General features: G+C 49.4%; 1 protein-coding gene across 1 annotated transcript in view; it reads right to left on the reverse strand.

The window, feature by feature from the left end:
- Positions 1 to 13,191, reverse strand: part of SPNS3 (SPNS lysolipid transporter 3, sphingosine-1-phosphate (putative)) — a 53,496-nt gene extending 40,305 nt beyond the window's left edge. The window contains exons 1-3 of the mRNA XM_056126496.1: positions 13,181 to 13,191; positions 10,117 to 10,202; positions 6,356 to 6,421 (exon numbers count right to left, since the gene is read on the reverse strand). Coding sequence (XP_055982471.1) covers positions 6,356 to 6,421; positions 10,117 to 10,202; positions 13,181 to 13,191 — 163 coding nt within the window. The remainder of the gene's footprint in view (positions 1 to 6,355; positions 6,422 to 10,116; positions 10,203 to 13,180) is intronic.
- Positions 13,192 to 23,178: the final 9,987 nt, after the last annotated feature.

A 23,178-nucleotide genomic window follows, 5' to 3' on the forward strand; every position in this document is an offset into this window, starting at 1 on the left:
TCCCTACCTGGTCTGACTCTGCTCTCATGTCCCTGCAGGGACCTGCTCAAAACGGATAAGCCTGGCAGAGTGAGCATGGGGCTAAAATCCAATCCAGGAGAAGAGAGAGACAGAGACAGAGACAGAGATGGAGAGAGACGGAGAGGAGAGGAGAGGAGAGGAGAGGAGAGGAGAGGAGAGGAGAGGAGAGGAGAGGAGAGGAGAGGAGAGGGAAAGAGAGAGAGAGGGAGATAGAGGGAGAGAGAGAGGGAGGGAGGGGGAGAGAGAGAGAGAGGTGCCTGCCATAGAAGCAAACAGGGAAAGGGAGGGAGGCGAAAGGGAAAAATTGGGGACACTGGTGGTGGAAAGTGTACTTGTGGAGGGACGGGTGTTGGAACATTAAATGACTGAAACCCAACCATGAACAGCTTTGTAGCTGTTTATCACACTGTGATTCTAGTCAATAAATAAATGATGTAAATAAATAAAATAAAATCCAAATTTTATAAATTTTTATTTATAAATAAAATTAGTGTTTTATTTATAAATAAAATTAAAATAATGGAGCGATAGCACCACAGGTAGGGCATTTGCCTTGCATGCGGTGGACCTGGCCGACCCGAGTTTGATTCCTCCGCCCCTCTTGGAGAGCCCGGCAAGCCACCAAGAGTATCTCGCCCGCACTGCAAAGCCTGACAAGCTCCCTGTGACGTATTCGATATGCCAAACACAGTAAAGTCTCACAATGTTACTGGGCCCGCTCGAGCAAATTGATGAACAACAGGAGGATAGTGCTACAGTGCTACAGTTTATTAAATAAACAAATTATGTGAATAAATAAAACAAAATAAATAAAACCCAGTTGAAGAGATTTGTCACCCGGCAGGAGTCCATGCTTTGCAAAAGGAAGGCCTGGATTTGATCTCAAACACCACCAGAAGTGAGCCCCAGCTACCTTGCCAGGAGAAGCCTCAGAACACTTATGGATGTGCTCCCTTAGCACCCCCCAAGAAATAATTTTGAAAGACTAAGAAATAAAATCCAATAGTCTGCAGAAGAGGATTTACCTGGCATGGAGGCCACAGCCTTCAGGTCTGGAGGTAACCTGAACTTGGCATTTGCAAGTGGAGGGGTGCAGTCCTCACACGGAGGACTGTGTGCATGCCCACAGCGGAGTGCCACAGCACCACCACGTACCACCAGGCCCAAGCACTGAACAGCCAAGCCTATAGTGGGCCCTAGAGCACCCAGCACACTGTGACACGGCCACCCTCCCTGCTCTATCCGCACCCACCCAGGACCCCCCCCCCACCAAAAAAAAAGGAAAAAACAGTAGTCTCTGGAGCCTGGAATAACTGGTTTTCCTAAGAAGGTAAAACATCCCCCTGGGCAGCTCTTAAGAATTGGCAAGTGAATTAACGAAGTGTCTGCTCTTCTGAGAAGACAAAGAACTTGCCACTTCTTCCGCTTGACGAGTCTGTGGGTGGCGCCCTCACCGCTTCTGCTGCCTAACTCAAACCGCCTGCACCCGGGGGTGGGGCGCGCCCGGGCTCCCGCGCCGCCGGGAGGGCTGCAAAGACCGGGTCCTCCTGCACCCAGCGCCGCCAGGCAAGGCGAGGGCTTCGGAGGCCCCGCCCACCGCCCGGGGCGCCGGAGCGCAGGTGATTGACATTTCCCGGGCCCAATCAACGTGCTCATCCGTCCCAGCGTCGATTCCAGCCGCTCCCGGTTCCCCCAAGACTTGCTCGGAGACCGGGTGCAACCACCAGCGACCGAGGAAAATAGGCCAGTTGTGACCTACAAAAAGCGACAGTTCCAAATGATTGGGCCTAATCACCCCAGGAATGTCTTTGGTCCTAACAGCATTCGAAACTTTAATAGCTGCTGCTATTAGGCCTCCAGACGGTTCTCTCTGCTCACGCGCCCTCAGATTTGTCGCCAGCACCTTTGATGACACTTGATGGGATCAGTCCCTTTATTTTTGCTCCTCGACTGAAAGACAAGTCGCGTCTCGCTGGTGTTTTCATCTGCGTCGTCCTTCCGCCCAAAGACGGGGCCGCTCCTCCTCTCGGCCCTTCTCCTCTGCCTGAGTTTCTACTGGGATCCGTTTGCGAAGTTTCTCCCCGTCCTTCACGTTTGTTTTAAGGGCTCACAACGCAAGTTTGGGGGTTAGACCTGGCCTACATCCTGTTCCACCGCTGTGGGGTAACCTTGGGCAAATCCCCTTAACTCTCTTCCCTGCTGTTATAACTATACAGTGAGATTATAAAAGTACTTCCTTCCTAAGTGTGTGGAGACAATTAAATAAAGTTAAGCATATGAAGGCAGCGACTGGCTTTATGTAGCTGCCCAGTGCATCTTGCTCTTATTATTACCAATTGCATTTATACTTTCTACCATCATCATACAGTTCAGCTTTGATAAGTCAGGTGTAACAATCACCTTGAATGGCTGTTTCCTGTCTTGTTCATGCATATCTTCTTCTCCTAATATGAAAATACTTCCCAAAACTTCTAGTGCTCTCATGGGACTTGGGACAGGAATCCTCTGCAGAATACGAGCCCTTTAAACCTTCAAGTGTCCAGGGATACGCTCAGCTGCTACCACTCTGACTCCCAGCCCCCTCAAAACAGACACTCCTTTGTTCTCAGGATCTCAAATTTAAATCCCTTCCGTGGCAAAGTGGGAGTAATCCTGGCAAAGGGGTTGAGAGAAGGACTCTATGGGCAACTGCCTGCTTTCAATTCCCATTCTGCCACTCACTAGCTGTGTGGCCTTAAACAAGTGCCCTGGCCTCTCTGTGCCTTACTCAGCTTGTCTTCTGTCAAGCGGGTTTCAAAATACTACCTGCCTCATAGAATTATTGTGTAGTTAGTATTATAAGGCACTTGTGAAAGTGCTTGAGTTAACTGGCTGCTGGTTCAGTTTGAGAGCTTAAGAAAACTATGTGATAAGCCCACGTATGTGTTGATTTTAAATATTAACCAATTAGTAAACCCCAGTAGCCTGTGTGAGAGGTGGGGTAGACCAGTCCTAACCACTGACTGTTTTCCCCACTTTTAACCCCATTATTACAGCTTAACCAAGCCTTCTCTTAGTCATTGGAGTATGCATGCGTATGTGTGTGTGTGTGTGTGTGTGTGTGTGTGTGTGTGTGTGTGTGTGTGTGAATGTGTCCTTAGGACCATCCCAGGGATCCATAAAAGTTTTCAGTGGCCCATCTGAGATCAGTGGAAACAAGATTGTCAGGTGTTCAAGCCCCCACTGCCCTTTCTACTCACTTTTGGTTTTTGTTTAGTTTTGTTTTTCAAAAATTCTATTTTATTAAGCTACTCACCTTTGGAAGCCTGCTATTGCAGAGAGGACCTTTCCCTTCACTCATCTCTCTCTCTCTCTCTCTCTCTCTCTCTCTCTCACACACACACACACACACACTCACACACACATACACACACACACAAACACACTCACATACACACGAACTTATCCCTCTCCAGCATCTCACAATAATTCAGCACTACAAGATCCCGGGATGTTGATTCAATTACCGTGATCTGGGACCAGGGAGATAGTACAGGGGTTAAGGCACTTACTTTGCCTGTGGCCCATGCAGATTAGTTCCTAACACTGAATATGGTACCCAGGAGTGATCCCTGAGCACAAAATCAGGAGTAAGTCCTGAGCACTGCTGAGTGTGACCCATAAAAACAAAACAAAATCAACTACCACAATTGTTTCACCTACGTGATCATGGGTATTGAGCTCAGATGGTCTTACTTTGGCTACAAAAATAGGACAAATTAAAAAGATGACAGAATAAAGAAACTATGATACATATGAACAGTGGAATATTACTCAACCATAAGAAAAGATAAAATTGTGTAATTTGCTGCTACATGGAGGCACCTGGAGAGTATCATGTTAAGTGACGTTAGAGAGAAAGAGACACCAAACTATGCCTCTCACATGAAAGACATCAAGAGACATAATAGAGTAACAAATGCCCAAAGATAATGGAAACAAAGAAGATGAGAACCAATATTCAGTGGGAAACATGTCACTTGTGGGGCCTGGGGGACAGGAGAGGGAGGGGGCAACTTCCGTGGTGGAGAGAAGCATTAAACCAGGAGGAGGGCATGGTGCTGAAAATGATAAAGTGTTAGTTATGAAACCCTATCAGATGCAACAGTGCTGTAAACCACGGTGCAAAGATGCACTTTTTTTAAGAAGTCCTCCTTGTAGAGGCAGACTGGTGGTGGGAAGCAGATGGAGGGACAATGGTGCAGGAAGTGGACACCAATGAGGTTTGAGTGTTGAGCCATTGTATACCTGAAACCCAATTATGAATAACTTTGTGATTTTACAGTGATCAAATTTAAAATAATTTTTTTAAAGGGACAAATTAGCCCTGGTACCAGCCTGAAGTCTGAGACAAAATCAACTGGAAAATACCCCTGGTCTACAGCTGTGGCCTGTTAATGCTTCCACTTCTGTGAATCACAGCTCAGTAGCCCTTCCCACGTTTGCAGCTGACATTTAGCATGTTTTATATTCTAAGGTTAAATATTTGCAAAAGATATTTCCAGATATTTGCAAAATGTCATTTCCAGAACCGGTGTCCCTTTTAAAAAAAAAAAAAAAGAACTGCATTTAAATCCAAATTCTAGGAGATGTAAAGTAAGTTCACTACATTTATGGGAAATGTCCACTTGGAGTTTGATGAGTTAAGCCAGTCATCACTTGCTGGAGCAATCTGACAAATCTGACTGGTTGACTTTAAGAAGGCGAAACCATCAGCTTTGTTTTGTTTGGTTTTTAATGGAAATGCATGTGTTGACACCCATCATGTCTGAGTTCAGAATCCTAGATCAGTAGCAGACACCCAGTGGGGCAGCTAGATGAAGCCGGGCGCCCTGCCGAGGGTTTGTGGCCAGGAGGAAGCATTCCCTGGCTTCTGCTGACACTGCTTTGCTCCCAGGACCTTCCTAGCAGAAGCCAAAACAGCCACAAGGCATTCTGGGCTGTTTGTTTGATTGGCTGTTTTGATATCTTTGTATTTTTTGGTTTTGTTTTGGGTTATTTGCTTGTTTCTGGGCCATACCAGGCCATGATCAGGGCTTACTTCATGCTCAGGGATCACATCTGGTGGAATTTTGGGAGCTAGGGATCAAAGCAGGGGCGACCTCATGCAAGGCAAGTACCTTTCCCAATGTACTATCTTTCTGGCCCCTTGTTGGTCGTTAGTTTATTTTTATTTATTTTTTTTTTTTGAAGAGTGGGTTGATTTGGGCTACAATGGGTGATACTTAAGAGGTACTTCAGTTCAGTGCTGAGGATCATGAGGGTCCAAGGCTCAACAACCCTCTCGACCCCCACCTCCCCATGCAAAGCATGTCCTCAGGCCTTTGAGCCAACTAGCTGGCCCATGTCCTAAAGTTATCTCTCCTTTTTTCCTGGAGGTTTTTACAATTCAGGGCAATAAGCCATAGTAAAACACAGAATGAAGACTAAGTGTATTCTTCTGCTCAAAATGTTAAACAAGCGATTCTTGAGGGGAGGGTGGGCAAGAAGAGCTGAAGCTACCCGCAAACTCGCTCTCAAACAGGTCCCTTTGAGGAAATAAATATGTGAGCTTAAAGGTCTCTAAACAGATCCTCCACAACTCTGCTGGTGTCATTTTTTATGAGTTGTCAGGGTGCGGGTACCCCACTAGGACAGCCATGTTCGAAGGAGGAGGGAGGGCCTGCAAAGGGGACTGCATGTGTGCTGTGCGTGTGCCATGTTGTGCACACGTGTGCTGTGCTGGGATGGGCGTGTACATGGGTGTGCCAAGCTGGAGAATGTGTGCACATGTGTGATGTGCCTGTGTGGTACCCGCCACACACCCCAGGGAGAGGTAGGTGTCTCACAGCCCCCAGCCACCTCCACCTTGGATACGTGGCTGCTTCCCATAGCCGCAGTCGGTCCCTATGCGCCCAGTCCCCGTCTACGTGGCTGTCTGTGTATCCTGATGAGACTCAGTTTCAGGAGTCAGGAGTCCGTGTCAGGATTCCTTCAAGCCCTGCTAGACTCTGGGCTGCAGCTGAGTTGAGGAAAAGGAAGAGCCCAGAGCCCTCTACACCACAGGGCTTGGGTGCGCTGGGCCTTTCCTGCGCTCACAGCCCAGGGACTCTTCGCAGGAGAGCTGAGTCCCAGTTTCTTCTGCTCAGACACCCATAGGCTCAGACACCACCACCAACCTCAGGCTTCTCTGCTCGGGAGAGGGTTTCAGCCTGTCCCGACCCCGACCCCGCATCCTGCAGATGGAGCAGGCACAGGCCAGTTCTGCTGAGAGCCCCCCAGCCCACAGAGTCCAGCACCAGGCTTCCCTCCTTACCCGTCTGCAGCAAACCAGCACTGCTGTCATGGATGTGGAAAAACTTCTGCACGTCCTGTAGCACTCCTGTGGACAGAGAGATGCCGCTTAGAAGATGAAAAGCAGACCAGTGGGCCTCTAAGGTAGCTGCCCCACCGTGGGGTCTGACAGTACAGGACCCTCTATTCTCTCCCACGTGCACGTATCGACACTCACCCCTCCCACACACACAGGCAGGAGGAGGCACGCACATCCGTGTGCGCAGCAAGCACACTCAGAAACACACATCCCAAAGGCACAGGCACACATGTACACACTCACAGTCAAAGTCATGCGGACTCGCAAATGAACCCCCAAATAGGCCTCCTCAGAGAAATCACTCTCAGGCCTCAAGTATACAGATGTACACAGGCATCTGTACTCACAGGCGCACAGACACACAGACACACACACACACACTTGCACTAAGGAATACCCCATTTAGCTGCAGTGTACAAGATGTCACTCACATCTCAGCCACAGAGACAGCAGCCCCCTGACGGTACAGCATGTGCAGATTTTCACTTCTCTGGGCTTGTCTGAGACAGTTTGTGAACAGTTCTGAGACCCACAGACAGACACCCAAGCCTGGGAGCTATCTATCCAGAGGATATATCTCCACACACAGAGACAAGGGTCCCAGTGAGCTCCCCGCTTCCTTCCTGCCCCTGTTCGAGGCAGGTACCTGTCCCTACCAGCTAGGTCTCAAAGCCCAGGACTGGAGCAGTGACCACTCAGGTTACTGTAGAGAGAGAGCCATGGCAGCACTATAGTATTCTTTTTTATTTTGGTTTTGCTTTTATGGACCTGGTGGTGCTCAGGTGGTACTACTGTCTCTGAGCTTGGGGATCTGGGGTGTCCAGAATTGAACCCAGGGATCCAAAGTACTATCGCTCCAGCACACACACACCCGCAGCCCCCCCACGCAGAACTTTAGAGAAGACCTGGTTAATGTCCACCTGCTTCTCTGGCTTTTATCTCTGTCTCTGCTGTTAAGAAAAACAATGATGGTGCCCCTCACTGAACCATGCAGTGCCGCGGGTTGACTCCTAGCTGCACACACGTTCTTGTTTCCCTAGCAGGAAGGACTGTCTCTGTACCCATCATACAAATGAGGAAACAGAGGCTCTGGCCACCCCCTGGGAAAGGAGGAGCTGGGACTTGAATCCCAAAGGGAGGCCAAGTGTGTTCCCATCCCATCATATCACAGAAGTCTCCCCAATGGGGCCTGCAGAAAGGCCCAGATAGTGGGAAGAGACCCCCCCACACGCACACCTCCAAGGCTTATCTATGGGAAGGTGAAAATAGATCAGAGACTCTTGGCATCTATCCCCAGAACCCAAAACATTAATTCGAAAGGACATATGTGCACACCTACGTTCATCACTGCAGTTAGTACAATGACCAAGATATGGAAACAACCCAAATGCCCAACTACAGATGAATCATGAAATTTGCAGAGCACCACTGGGTGCCCCCCAAAAAATGAAAAGAGGGATAAAGAAAGATCATAATTGGGGCTGGAGAGATAGCACAGCACGTAGGGCGTTTGCCTTGCACGCGGCCAACCCGGGTTCGATTCCCAGCATCCCATATGGTCACCTGAGCACCGCCAGGAGTTAACTCCTGAGTGCAGAGCCAGCAGTAACCCCTGTGCATCGCTGGGTGTGACCCAAAAAGCAAAAAAAAAAAGAAAAAGAAAAAGAAAGAAAGAAAGATCAGAATCAGAGAAACCAAGTAAGAGACTTTTCTTCTGGTATTTGCTTGGGGCCCGGGGACCAAACATCAAGGTACATCAAGCCATGTGTCCTTCCCACTTCTCTTGTTCTCGATTACAAGTGAAGACAACCACTGAAGAGAAAACAAAAACTAGATAATATGGGGAAGCCAGTAAGTAGCTGCCTAAAAATATGCTCTATAATATCTTTCACTCTACTCTGTTGGGGCTGGAGACCCCTCCTTTCCTCCCCCAGACCCTTCTTAGCTATGGAGCGCCTTGGGGACAGCCAAGGCTAAGGGTGGACCCAGTGTCTTGTGCCTCCGAGATACAGCTGCTGCACATGTGGGCTGAGTTGCCCCCTCCCCGGGATGAATCCCGCTGCTATGAGACATGCAGCCCTGGGCACTAAGCATGGTTTCACTTCTCCAAGGCCCCTTCATCCCAATACCACTGCTTTTGTGCCCTTCTCTATCTCCAGAGGAAGCCCCCACAGGGAAGGGGCCAGCAGGGGCCTCCCAGGCAAGTGCGGGCAGAGTGGCTGCACGCCTGAGAGGAAGGCGGCTCCAACCTCGGGTCTGCACACTCTGTCAGCCTCTGACCCCTTCCCTCCTGCTGTTGGCCACATTCCAACCCAGGCTTCCTCACCTGGGGCCTGGCCCACTGCAGGAGCCTCTGACCTGACCTCCAGTGACCTTTGATCTTCATCAGCTCCTCAAATCAGATTATAATCTCCTTAAAAAATGTTCTTCAGGGGCCGGAGCAATAGCACAGCGGGTAGGGCGTTTGCCTTGCACGCGGCTGACCTGGGTTCAATCCCCGGCATCCCATATGGTCCCCCAAGCACCACTTGGAATAATTCCTGAGTGCAGAGCCAGGAATAACCCCTGAGCATCGCTGGGTGTGACCTAAAAAGCAAAAAAAACCCAAAAAGTTCTCTGGGGCTAGGGAAACAATGAAACAGGTAGGGCATTTGCCTTGCACATGACAAACCTGGGTTCCAACCCTGACATCCCAAAGGTCTCTCTCCCAAGCCCGCCAAGAGTGAACCCCGAGCACAGAGTCAGGAGTGAGCCCTGAACACTAGCCGGTGTGGCGCCCAAACAAACAAACCACAAAATAGTCTCTGGTTTCCCTTGGCCTCAACTGAAAGCCCAAGCTTCTGGCCTTGACCTGCCCCAAATATCCTCCGGGAATAATGCCCAACTTACTCCTCTGCCATCACCCCTGATCAGACCCTGAGTCCCGACTTGTGCAGATGCCGCTGAATGCTCCTTCCTTTTTGCCCGTTTCCTGCCTTGCCCGTCACTTCAGTCTGAAAGACCCAAATCAAATGCCACTTTCTCTGTGAGTTCTGTGGGAACCCTTCAATGCTCAGTCTTGGCTACTGGCTCCGCTGCCCGCTCTGTCCTGCTTTAGAGCTGCTTGTGTCCCACGTCTCCTCGACTTCTTCAAAGACCACCCTTGGGGCTGTTGTCCCAGCCCTCCAAGGCTCTCCTCTGCTGCCCTGGGCACTCACATAGCCCAAAGCCTGTGAATCAAAGCCTGGAGGGACGCAGACCCCAGACCCAGTCTGTGCCAATCTCTATAATCCCATTTCCACCAGGCCCACTGAAGGGGCTGCCAATGGTAAGTGCTCAGGAAGTCTTGACTGAATCCGTCATGAAAAGCCAAAGGAAAGCTGATTTGGAATGAACGTATGGGTGGTTGAGGAAGTAACAAGAACGAGGAAACATGCAGGCAGGCAGCAAGGCAGAATGTGTAAGGCTTGCATGCAGCCCGCAGTCCTGAAATAGCATTTCTTACTTGGGAGCTGGGCCTGGCTGCCCCATCCTCCCAGCCCACCACAGCACTCCACCCAGCACCTTGGCCTGCAAGGTCTGTCCTGTTCAACTCCCTCCTAACCCCCCAGGGCTCCCACGCCGATGTGTCCCCACTTCAACTAGGAACTTCACTGCCTCTCCCCCTGCCCTCCTCGACCCTGGCCAGGCAGATGGATGCCCCAGGATGCTGTCCCCTTCCTCACCTGCAATAATGAACCAGTTCATGTAATTCAGGAGGTTGATGTAGCAGAGAACTGCCGCAGCAACATAAGCTTTCCAGGTGGGCAGGCTCCAGGGGCCAGGCCCGGTCGCAGCGAGGCATTGACCCGAGCTGGAAGCCCTAAAGTGCCCACCGGACCCCCAGGATGGGTCTTGTAGCTGGTGTGACCCAGGCTCAGGGCACTCGGCAGACATGCCCCCAGCCTAGCCCGCCGCTGGTCTTGACCTGGTGCTGGGGCAGAGATACCGGCTCTACGCGAGTCACTTCCTGTGGGATCCAGCCACAGGCCAGCCACCCGAACTGCAGAGCATCTTATCACGGTTCCTGCAGAGCCCACCGCAGCCTCGCTGGTGCGATTTCACCAGCCCCAGCCTTGTGGCTGGTGATGGAGAGAGAGAGTTCCTGGTGCCTCCCGCCACCCTGGAGTCTGAACACTCTGGCTCCTTGGTCAGTGGCTGCAGGGGTGGCAGAGAGGAAGAGAAGCTTCCCAGGAAGAGGACAACACGAAGCTCCCAGCATTCTGCTCATGGAGAGCGTGGGCTGCCCATAACAGAGGGCCTGTGACTGAGGGGCCTTGAGATCAGATGAGGGAAGCTGGGGATGGCCACAGCGTCAGAGCCCAGGACAGGTCTGGGAGTGAAGCTGCTCGTGGTTGGCCAGCAGGAAGGTGGCCGGTGGGCCAGGCTCAGCGATGGCGTGGGGGAGGGGCAGGGAGTTCCCAAGCGCTCCTGCAATTCCCAGACAACTGGCTCAGGGGGTCGATGAGCAAGCCCAGGGATGTGGCACTGCTAGGCCCTACAGTGCTGGGCCACCCTGGGCCACCCTAACAGTGCTCTGGGACCTCCAGAGTCACTCTCAGTGGGGCTTGCGGCATTTTGTGGTGCTGGGGTTTGAACCATGGCTTGGCTACCTGCAAGGCAAGCGCCTTAATTCTTGTACTATTTCTCTGCCCCTTCTGGGGAATTTTTGATGAGGGAAAAGATGTTGGCATGGGTGTAAAAGTTTCTCTTTGTAGGTTGTTTATTAGTTACAAAGAAGGAAAAGAGACTGGGTAGGAAAGAAACCAGTCAATATCTCGTGCAAAGAATTTCAATAACATCATGTGGGCTGGAGCGATAGCACAGTGGATAGAGCATTTGCCTTGCACGCGACCGAACTGGCTGACCCGAGTTCGATTCCTCCGCCCCTCTCAGAGAGCCGGGCAAGCTACCGAGAGGATCTCGCTTGCACGGCAAAGCCTGGCAAGCTACCTGTGACGTATTCCATATGCCAAACACAGTAACAACAAGTCTCACAATGTTACTGGGACCGCTCAAGCAAATTGATGAACAACAGAAGGACAGTGACAGTGACAGTGTGTGCCCCCACTGGCCCACTGAATGACCATAATATCCTCTACACAGGATTCTGGCCAGAAATCATGACCTGAGTTGGAGGGATAGTCTGGTGGATAGGGCACTTGCTTGTATGCATCTGACTGGGGTTCAATTCCCAGCATCACAGAAGGTTTTCTGAGCACCCCAAAAGTGAGCACAGAACTAGGAGTAATCCCTGAGCAAAGCCAGGTGTGGGGAAGAAAGGAAGGCAAGAAGGCGAGAAAGAAAGGAAGAAAGAAGGAAGGAAGGAAGGAAGGATGGAAGGAAGAATTAGAGTGATAGTACAGAGGGTAGGGTGCTTGCCTAACAGTGGCCAAGCTGGGTGACCTGGGTTTGATCCCTGATCCTCAAACCCACCAGGAATGATCCTGAGCAGGCCCTGACCCAGGAGTACGCCCTGAGCACAGCCAGATGTGGCTCAAACATGCAAAAAAAAAAAGGTAAAAGGGAACCATGACTTGAATCTAATCATGAAGAATTAGCAGGCAAACCCAACTTGCAGAATTCTTATTTTTCATTGTCTTCATTTGGGGGCAGTTTTAGGCTTTGGACTTAGAACTCACAATAGTATGGACTAATGGCACAAGGTCTGGGCCAGGGAGACGTTTAAAAGAGGACAGGAGTTGACGCTTTGCTTGCGGAGGCCCAGGTTCCTCCTAGCACCACCTGGTTCCATGAGCATCACCAGGAGCAAGCCCACCCCCACTCCCACCCCGACCCCAGCCCCAGCCCCTTCCACACAGGGAGCAGCCCTCAGCCCTAAAAACAAACAAAACTAAAGGTTCAAAAACAGGCACATATGCCCCCTGCCCCTCATGCTCCCTCTCCTCCATATCAGCACCCAGATGCCGGGGGGCAGACTGGGAAGTTCCATAATGGATGTGCCTTTATTGACTCATGGACCTCATTATCCAGGAGCCCGTCGCTTACATCAGAGTTCATGCTTCCTGTTGAACATTCTGTGGTTTTGAACAAATGTATGACACATTCTCCATTCTGGGTTACAGAGTAATTTCACTTCCCTAAAAGTGCACTGAACTCCACCTCTTCGTCCAACTGTCTCTTTCCTGTTCTTGACAGCTATAATCTTTCTATTGTGTCTGTAGCTTTGTCTTTTCCAGAATTTTCTAGAACCAGAGAGAAAGCTAAAAGGCTTTGCAATGAGGGAGCTTCCTGGCACTCCTGAAATCACATGGACTTCTGAGCACTGGCAGAAGTGAGCCCTAAGGGACTGATAGTGCAGTGGGCAGGGCACTTGCCTTGCACACGGCCACCTGGTTTGATCCCAGCATCCCATATGGTCCCCTGAGCACCACCAGGAATCATTCCTGAGTGCAGAGCCAGGAGTAAACCCTGAGCATTGCCGGGTGTGACCCAAAAAATAGCGATCCTGGAGAAGAGTTGGAAGTAGGCCCCAAAACAAGCAATAAAAACCAACAATTCTATATAGAAATCAAACAGGTTGGTTTTATAAGATAACACGATATATTATGTCACATGTGACATCTCACATGAGTTATGAGATATTTATATGATAGAATCAGACCAATAGATCTCTGGCACCCAGTGGTTTTCATTTTGGTGGGGGTGTGGTCACTGTAGTTTACAAACTGTTATTAGGGCCAGGGAGACAGTACAGCAGGTAGGATACGTGAATTGCACTTGACTAACCAGAGCTCCATCCTGGGCGTTCCATACGGTTCCCGAACCTACCAGAAGTTACCCCTGAGTACAGAGCCAGGAGTATGTCTTGAGCATTGCCAGTGCTGCCCCCAAACAAACAAAAACTATCTATATGCAAACTGTTACTAGTGGGGCTTCATCCAAGAACAATTTCCGCACCACACCCTCCACCCACGTGTCCGCGTTCCTCCACCACCACCCCAGCATCCACCCCTCCCCCACTCTCTGTGGTAAGCTTCCTATTGAAGAAAAGTTCTCAGTTTCAGTTGCCTTTGGGCATTGTTATTACCCCTTTCTGTATCTTCATATCCTGCACCTGAGAGAGACTGTTCTGTGTCCATCTCTCTCCTAACTTTACTTGGCGTGATACTCTCCAACTATATCCACATAGCAGCAAATTGCATGATTTCATTTTATTCTTTACAGTTGAGTAGTAAAAATAATAATAATAATAAAAATTTTTAAATTAAAAAAAAGTTGAGTAGTACTCCATTGTGTATATGTACACCAGTTTCTTTAGTCAGTCATCTGTTCTTGGATACTCGAGCTATTTCCAAACTTGCACTATTATGAGTAGTTCTGCAAAAAACACAAGCGTGCAGGTGTCTTTTCCATTTTTTTGTTTAGTTTTGTTTGGAGGCCACATCCGGCAATGCACAGGGCTTATTCCTAGCTCTGCACTTAGGGATCACTCCTGGCAGTGCTCAAGGGACCATAGGAGATGCTAGGGATTGAACCCAGGTTGACCACATGCAAAGCAAGTGCCCTATCCACTGTATTATAATTCAGTCCCGCAGATGTCTTTTCTAGATTGGTTTTTGGATGCCCGAAAGTGGAATTGCTGAGTCATACAGAAGTTCAACACTTAGTTTTTTGAGAATTGTTTATATTGTTTTCTAGAAAGTTTGAACCAGTAGATGTTCCCACCGACAGTCAATGAGGGTCCCTTTCTTTCCCCACACCCACATTCACACCAACACTGGTTGTTTTTGTTCTTTGTGATGTTGCCAGTCTCATTGGTGTGAAGTGATTCTCACTGTTGTTTTGATTTGCATTTCCCTGATAAGTGACACAGAGTATTTCTCCATCTACCTTTTAGCATCTGTCTGCTTCTTTGAGCAGGTTTCTTCTGTTCATCTCTTTCCCCCATTTTTGATGGGGTTAATTTTAATTTTTATAAGGTTCTACTACTATTTTATATATCATGGATGTCAATCCTTTATAGATGAGTGGTAGGCAAATACCCTCTCCCAGTATTTATATTCTGGCCACTCTTTCCTTTAAAGTGCAGACTGTCTGGTTTTCAAAACCTTTTATAAAAGGTTGGCTTTGTTGGGGGTGTTTAAGGCCGTCCCTACCTCTACTTAGAAGCTACTCCCAGATTGGTGCTTGGGGATTATTCCAAGTTCCTAGAAGTGCTCCGGGCCCCATGTGGTGCTGGGGATCAGATCCAGGCCTCTCTCATACAAAACATGCTCCAATATGCTGCACTACCTCCCCAGCCCGAGCATTTAAAAGGTTTGGCCAGAAAAATTAAAATATTAGCTAGGGAGATAACTTGCTGGTAGAGGACTTGGTTTTCATGCTCAATTCTCAGCACCACAAAATATAAATAAGATTTTTAAAATAAAACAAGTTTTGGTGAAGATACGAAGAAATTGGAGCCCTCGTACATTGCAGGCGTGGGTGTAAAATGGTTCAGCTACTTCAGGAAACAGAATAGTTTCTCAAAAAGTTAAAAATAGAATTGCCATATGACTCATCATCTCTACTACTAGGTATAGAGCCCCAAGAGTTGAAAGCAGGAAAGTGCTTTTATGTAAAGGCTTGCTGTTCAGAACAGTCTGAAGGAGCAAACACCTTAGGTGTCCAACAACTGACAACTAGGTAAGCAAATTGTGGGACAAACTTGCAATGGAACATTACCCAGGCCTGAAAAGGAGTGAAGGCCACCTGCAGCTGAAACTCATAAAAGTCTGTGTGATTCTCTTTCTGGAGACAATCAGCCAGTCAGGCCCATGGACACAGACAGCAGATCTGATAGGAGGGGATGCTCAATGAGTGAGGCCTCGTTTGGGAGGAATGAAAGGATTAGGAAATGAGACTAAGGAAGCCACACAGCAATGCAGATGGGTCCAATGCCCCTGGGTAGCATGCGTTGAACGTTGACATTATGTGACTTTTACCTCGATTTCCTTTTGTTTGTTTTGGAGCCACATCCAGTGCTGCTCAGGTCTTACTCCTGGTTCTACACTCAGAGATCACCCCTGGTGGGGCTTGGGGGACCACGTAGAGTGTCAGGGATGCAATCTGGGTTGACCGTGTGCAGAGCAAACGTCTTACCTCCTGTACTCTCTCGCTGATTGGGCCTCAACTTTTCTTTCATGGAAGCAAATAAACAGAAGCCAGTCTGGTGATATGACAAGAATGTGAGCCTTGTCATCTGACAGGTCCGGATTCAAATTCCAGATGTTTGCTCCTTTGAGCTCTGTCCTGGAGCTTTCAGTGTCCTCCTGTGTGATTGAGACTATGCTAAGGGTAACTAGCCTCCCAGTTAGTTAGTTGTAGCATGCAGTGAGTGATTACTAGTATTTTGTTTGTTTGGGCCACACCTGCTGATGCTCAGTGGTTACTTCTGACTCTACACTCAGGAATCACTCCTGGTGGTGCTCAGGGGACCATATGGGCTGCCAGGAATCACACCCAGGTCAGCCACGTGCAAAGCAAGTGCCCTACCCACTGTACCATTGTTACAGACTTTTTTTCAGTGTTGGCCAACACCCAGAAGTTTGGGAGCTACCCCTGTGGGGTGCCCAAGGGTGGCTCCCATTTGCTTGGGGGATCATGGGATCCCAATGATGAAACCCAGGACCACCACAATCAAAGCCAGGTGCTCCAACCCCAAGTGTAGGCAACTATTAATGTTATGGACGATGAGGATGGTGGAGATTAGACCTTGGCCTCTGCCATCCCTCCCTGTGAAGGCTCTTGGTGAAACAGAGAGAAGCTCAGGCTCCCACGGAGCCCAGCTCTGCCCACTAGCACCCAGACTTAGAGGTGGCTGGACCTGTGAGCTTGCAGCCAACACCAGCCACTCATTGGCCAAGTCACAGTTTTCTCACCTTTAAAGCAAGGCACTAACAGTAGCTCAAAGTGGGGTAGAACTTGGTGGCTTAGAACACTTGTCTGGAAAGCTCAGGGCTGCAAGTTCAAACCTGTGCCAGGGTGATGCTGACTGGCCTGCAGCTAACAGTTCTGATGGAACCATCATTTGAAACCCCCAGAAAGGGAATTAAAAAAAAACCCACAAACCTGGGACCAGAGCAATAGTATAGTGGGTGGAGCATTTGCCTGGGTTTGATCCCTGGCACCCCAGGTGGTTCCCCTAACCCACAAAGAGTGACCCCTGAGTTCAGAGCCAGGAATAAGCCCTGAGCACTATCGAGTGTGGCCCCCAAACAAATAAACAAAAATCCCACTAAACTATGACCCGGAAATAAATGCAGACCAACACCTGCTTGGGGGGCGAGGTGATCCCAAAAATCTTGCTGAGTATGACCCAAAAACAAAACAAAACAAATAGTTCCTCATGGGGTTGTCATGGTTTAAGTAAGATACTTTTGGGAAAGGCCCAGAAATTATCCTGGTATCAAGGAAGTGCTATGCGTTTGGTAAATAAAAGGAGGTTTCCTTGCACCTATAGAGAAGACTCTGGAGTCGATGACAGGCAAAGCAACACCCTTAAATAAGAGTGTGGGAGTACAAACCCAGGCATGCAATGACCCAAGCACACACTCAGACCAATGACTCCAGAGTGTTGCAGGAAGCGAGAACCAAGAGCTGCCTGTCCTGAGGCTTTTGCCCCAGGGCGATCAAGCTCACCCCACTGAGTGTCCAGCCCTCAGCTGGCTAGGCCAGAACACCAACCTCCTGGGACATTCAAGACAGGATGTGAGATGCATGCTGAAAGTAGACTATAGACCGAACGCGATGGCCACTCAATACCTCTATTGCAAACCACAACACCCTAAAGGAAAGAGAGAGCAAAAGGAAATGCCCTGCCACAAAGGCGGGGTGGGGGGATGGGGTTGGGGGGGTAGGAGGGCTACTGGGATTATTGGTGGTGAAGGATGGGCACTGGTGGGGGGATGGGTACTCGATCATTGTATAACTGAAACCCAAGCACGAAAGTTTGTAAGTCTACAACTGTACCTCATGGTGTTTCACTAATAGAAAAAAAAAAAAAGACAGGAAGTGACAAAGGGCAACCCATGAGAGTTTCCAGGGCTGCTCAGCCAGGGTTAGCCAGGAGAGGAGCATCGATATACAACCAACTGCCCTAGCAGCCCTGGATTCTTAGGGCTGGCAACCAAGCCAGGTACTTAACCTCCACAGATGAACTGCTGGATGGAGCAGCTTCGCCAGAGAGGCGTCTTAGGAAGAAAGTGGAACTTTAAGTGCAGGTGCAGACAACCAGCAGGGGGCAGCACAGAGTCACAAATAATCGGATATCAAAACTGGGTTCCTGGGGCTGGAGAGATAGTAAAGTGGGTGGGGGCTTTCTTGCACGCCCCAGACCCGGGTTCAATCCTCGGCATCCCATATGATCTCGAGCACTTCCAGGAGTAATTCCTGAGTGCAGAGCCAGGAGTAACCTGGGTATGACCCAAAAACCAAACAAGCAACAAAAACCTGGGTTCCGACACTGAGGCACCAAAAGGAAGCTTCTCTCCTCATTTCCTCTGTTTAAGCAGCAGTGTCTGGAGGAATCAGAGAATCCCAGGAGGTCTGCTCAGCTTTGTGGTTTGCAGGTAAGTCTGTCTCAGCTCAGCTGCTGCTCTTCTGCCTCTCCCCAAGGCCCGAAGTAGATCCGTAGATTTGGTTTATTTGTCCAGAAGTCACGAGGAAAGTTCTGCTGCCTTCTGACCCCTCCCCCCAACCTGGGATCCAGAACCCCAAGGGGCCTTTAAAGAGAAGAGAGGAAAAATCCAGAGGCCTGGGATATGGCTCGGTGTTAAAGCAATGCGTGGCATGTGTGAAGCCCTAGGTTGGATCTGCAGCATCTCACACACACACACACACACACACACACACACACACACACACACACACCCCATCCAAATGGACACTGAAACACTGTTTATGAGGGAGAAAAGCAGGTGGGTCAGAGCTTTATTCATGCCCTAGCATTCCCAGTCACAGAAGGGGCTGGATCACCCTCACCCTGTTGGCAGGCCCCTTCCCCCAGTCATGACAAGATCCAGGATGTCTGAAACTTTGGACTCTGAAGTTTCTGCAAGTTAATATGTAATATGTTCAAAATCACTTTTCCTAGGGACTACTGTGATGACTCACAGGACTGAGTGTACGTGTTCTGCATGCTTGGAGACCCAGGTTCAATCCCCAGCACTGCATGGTTCCCTGAGCACCACTGGGAATGCCCCCAGAGTGGAGCTGAAAGTAATCCCTGAGCACTGCCTGGTGTGACTGAAACAAAAACAGAAACAACAAAATCACTTTTCTGAGTTCAGGCATTACATGTGGAAGACCCAAGCTAAATCGCCAGCACACACAGTTCCCCAGCAATAAGGGACCACCAAGCATAGAGCCAAGGGTAGCCCCCAAGCACCATTTGAGTGTACAGCAGGTAGGGCATTTGCCTTGCACACGACCAACCTGGGTTCGATTCCCAGCATTCCACATGGTCCCCTGAGCACCACCAGGGAAAATTCCTGAGTGCAGAGCCGGGGGTAACCCCTATGCATCTCCGGGTGTGACCCAAAAAGGGAAAAAAGAACAAAAAAACTAAAAATACAAAATAGTATGTCTGGCCAGGAGTTTGAATCCCATGTTCCCAAAGTGCTGGGTCCTGTTGTGGAAGTTCTGCTTTTTGGGGCCACAGAAGCACAAGAAAAATGTGTGGTCCCTAACATCCTACAGCCAACTGTACTTCCCAGGTCATAGAACAATCGCAAGAGAAGAAGAATAGAAAGGTGGCTGAGGGGGACAGGGGTGGGGGGGCAATGGGCCTATTGTGTAGTGGATATTAGTCTGGACAGAGGAAGGAGTGCTGGAGGTGACTGGTGGTAAAGGATGCCCAGCAATGCCAAGTTTGTTGTTCGGGTTTTGGAAGGTTTTATTTTTCCGTTTGCTTTTAATCCACACCTGGATGCACACAGGGCCGATTCCTGCCTCAGCACTGGGGGTCACTCCCAGGCACTGGACCCAAGTGTCCTGCATACAAAGCATGTATTCAGCCCATTTGGCGATCTCCCCAGTTAAGAACAAGATGAATATTCTGATGGCACTGAGCTGCTCATTTGAAAATGGTGAATAGGTCATGGGCAGGGGTGTATATTTTTTTGCCATAATAAAACAAAGTGTATGTGATATAAGAAAATAGCAACACACAACAAAATGGAAATTGCTTCAGGGTATTATGCGAAGTGAAAGTCAGAAGGAGACAGCGAATGTTGGATGACTTTACCTAGGTAGGCAGTACAGGAATATAAAATTCAGCCTGCTCAGCAAGCCCATTTTCTCCCTGGGACGTAAGTCTCACTTGCCCATCTCTCTGAGTCGTTGCTGGCTTCTATCTGGGAAGCTTGTGTTCTCTCTGAATGTGTTTCCTCTCTCTGTCCCTCACATCTTTTAAACTAAGTTCCGTTCAATAAAAGCTATCTTGCTTCAGGGGCTGGAGCAAGAGCACAGCGGGTAGGGCGTTTGCCTTGCAAGCAGCTGACCTGGGTTCGATTCCCAGCATCCCATATGGTCCCCCAAGCACCGCCAGGAGTGATTCCTGAGGGCATGAACCAGGAGTAACTCCTGTGCATCACTGGGTGTGACCCCAAAAGCAAAAAAAAAAAAAAACTATCTTGCTTCAGTTTAAAATAAAAAAAATATATATAATTGATGAGTTAGCCAGAGAGATAGTTCTCTGGTTCCCCCTTTCTTTTCTTTCTTTTTTTTTTTTTGGTGGGGATTACAACCAGCAGTGTTCAGGGTTTACTCCTGGCTCTGTGCTCAGGGATTGGAAGGACCATATCGGATGCTGGGGATAGAACCCAGGTCAGCCTGTGCAAGGTTACACTTTACTGTTGCTCTGATCCCTACCCTTTTATAACTGTTTGTTTGTTTGGGTTTGGGGGTCACAACTAGCAGTGCTCAAGAACAACTCCTGGTTCTGTGCTGAGAGATCACTCCCGATCAGGGTTGGTCATGTGCAAGAGAAGTGTCCTAACCCCTTAAAGGGGGCGGTTTTTTCACCACTTGTCCCTTTTTTTAACAAAAGAAAATTATAGCCTTACAGAATTGAGGTGACAGGAAGTCACCCAGGAATCACACTGAATGTTTTTGACTGCAAACAGTACTAGAGAAACAAAAACAATAATTATCTCATGTGACAAACAACAGGAAGTAGGAGGATTCTGGGTTGGCTGACTCAGTGGTACCAAGGTGTCATTAAATTCTCCAGAGTTGGGCCAAGGAGATAGCTCAAAGGGCTGGAGCACATGTCTTGCTTGCAGGAAATCCAGATTCAGTCCCTCGCACAGCCTGGTCCCAGAGCACAGCCAGGAATGACCCCTGAGCACCGAACTAGGAATAGCCCCTTAACTCAGCCAGGTGTAGTCTAAAATTAAAAAAAAAAAAAGAAAGAAAAAAGAAAAAGAAATAACTGGGAAGATTTTCCCCCCAATGGCTTCATTTGGATTTCTCAAACAGGGAATCTATTTTCATTTTGGGGAGCCACACCCAGGAGTGCTCAGGGCTTACTCCTGGCTCTGAGCTTAGGAATCACTCCTGTCCAGATCAGGGAACTATATGGGACGCCAGGGATCAAAACTGACTAAGCGCAAGGCAAGTATCTTACTGGCCCCTGGAGAGGAAATTTTAATCTCCCAGCTGGGGGCCAGAGTGATCGTACAGTGCACAGGGGGCTTACTTTGCATGCAGCAGACCCAGATTTGACTTACAGCATCCCATATGGTCCCTTGAGCTGCCCAGGAGTGATGCTTGAATGCAGAGCCAGGAGTAAGCCCTGAGCATTGCCACATGTGGTCTTAAAAGAAGAAAGAAAGAAAGAAAGAAAGAAAGAAAGAAAGAAAGAAAGAAAGAAAGAAAGAAAGAAAGAAAGAAAGAGGGAGGGAGGGAGGGAGGGAGGGACAGAGGAAGAGAAGGAAGAGAGGAAGAGGAAGGAAGGAAGGAAGGAAGGAAGGAAGGAAGGAAGGAAGGAAGGAAGGAAGGAAGCTCCCAGCTGACATTCCTTCAAGACACAGACCAGATTTGAGTCATACAGTGTAGCACTAAGAGAAGTTGGGGGTCTGAGTAGATGGCTTAAAGGGATGAAGTATATGCCATGCATGTGGGAGTCCCTGGGCACCACTGGGGGGTCTCCCCACCCACCCAAAAGTAAAAGAGGAGCTAGATAGCTGGGTGGCGTCTCTGTGGGGGTTGTTGGTGAAGAGAAAGGGAAAGGAAAGCGGCCGTTGGGTGAGCAAACAGATGACTGAGCGCTTCAACGCTTGAAAGTCTCCCTGGAGTTATGAGAGTGAGCAAGCAAGCAAGAAAACGGGGTGCAACGTGGAGTGCTCCGGTTAGGGTGCCCAAAGAGAAGGAGTAAGTGAGCCCTGCTCCTGGCGGCGGCAGGTAACAGGAACTGCCCTGGCTCAAGGTTCCTCAAACTAGTAGGCAGGAAAGAGCTGCGAACCCCGACAGCCAGTAGGGTCTAGGGCCTGGGGAGCGAGGGCTAAGTTCTACAGGTTTGCAGACCTGGCAGCAGCGTCCTTCAGCGGCACGTGTGATCAAGTGCCAACAGTACCACCGTGCGGCTGTCAGGGAAACTGCAGTCCCGGGAGTTTCAGCCGGCCTCGCTGCCCTCCAAGACCCCGTGACTCAAGATCCTGCAGCTCCCAGCCAGTGCAAAGGGGTGGATGAGGGACAAGTAGACTTGTGAGGGTTGGAGAGCTAGTACAGTGGGCACGGAGATTACCTGGTGCCACTTATGTTCCCACTGCCTCCCTCCAAGAGTGATCCCTGAGTGCAGCACTGTCCTCCTGTTCATCGATTTGCTCGAGCGGGCCCAGTAACGTCTCCATCTTGCATATCAGATACGTCACTGGTAGCTTGCCAGGCTTTGCCATGCAGGCAAGATACTCTCGGTAGCGAAAGACAGCAGGTAGGGCGTTTGTCTTGCACGCGGCCGACCAGGGTTTGATTCCTCTGCCCCTCTTGGAGAGCCCTGAGTGCAGAACCAGGAGTAAACCCTGAGCACGGCCCGTTATGTCTGGGGGAAAAAAATTTTTTTTGCCACACCCTGCGATGTTCAGGGTTACCCCTGGCTCTGCGCTCAGGAATCACTCCTGATAGGGTTCAGGAGGCCATATGGGATGCCAGGGTTCAAACCCCCCGTTGGTTGCTTGCAAGGCAAATGCCCTACCTGCCGCACTACCTCTCCAGGCCCCCCTCAATTTTATTTCTTAAAGATTTGAGACCATATTGTGTACCAGGTTGTAGAACAACTACATTAATGGCACAAATACACAAAAGTACGAAAGGGGCCCACGAACCACCTCCTGTGCCATGGAAGCTCTTTCACCAGACATAATCAGAGACTCATAAATAAATCTCAAGGGGCTGGAGCAATAGCACAGGGGATAGGGCATTTGCCTTGCAAGTTCGATCCCCGGCATCCCATATGGTGCCCCAAGCACCGCCAGGAGTAATTCCTGAGTGCAGAGCCACGAGTGACTCCTGAGCATCACTGGGTGTGACCCAAAAAGGCAAATAAATGAATAAATCTCAAAAGAGACTGAGAAGTTGCAGAGATGCTTCCGGACACAGCACAAGTCTGAATGTTATCAGGGAACAAGCGAACAACAAACACCGATGCGCCAACGTGCCAACGAACCTGGTTTCTTTGGGGTTTTGTCTTTTAAGGGTTTTATTTTTTTGAGTGGTAGGGTGTTGGACATTTGGTGGTACTCAGG

This window comes from Sorex fumeus, unplaced genomic scaffold (assembly GCF_029834395.1).
Source record: "Sorex fumeus unplaced genomic scaffold, SorFum_2.1 ptg000063l, whole genome shotgun sequence".
NCBI lineage: Eukaryota > Metazoa > Chordata > Mammalia > Eulipotyphla > Soricidae > Sorex > Sorex fumeus.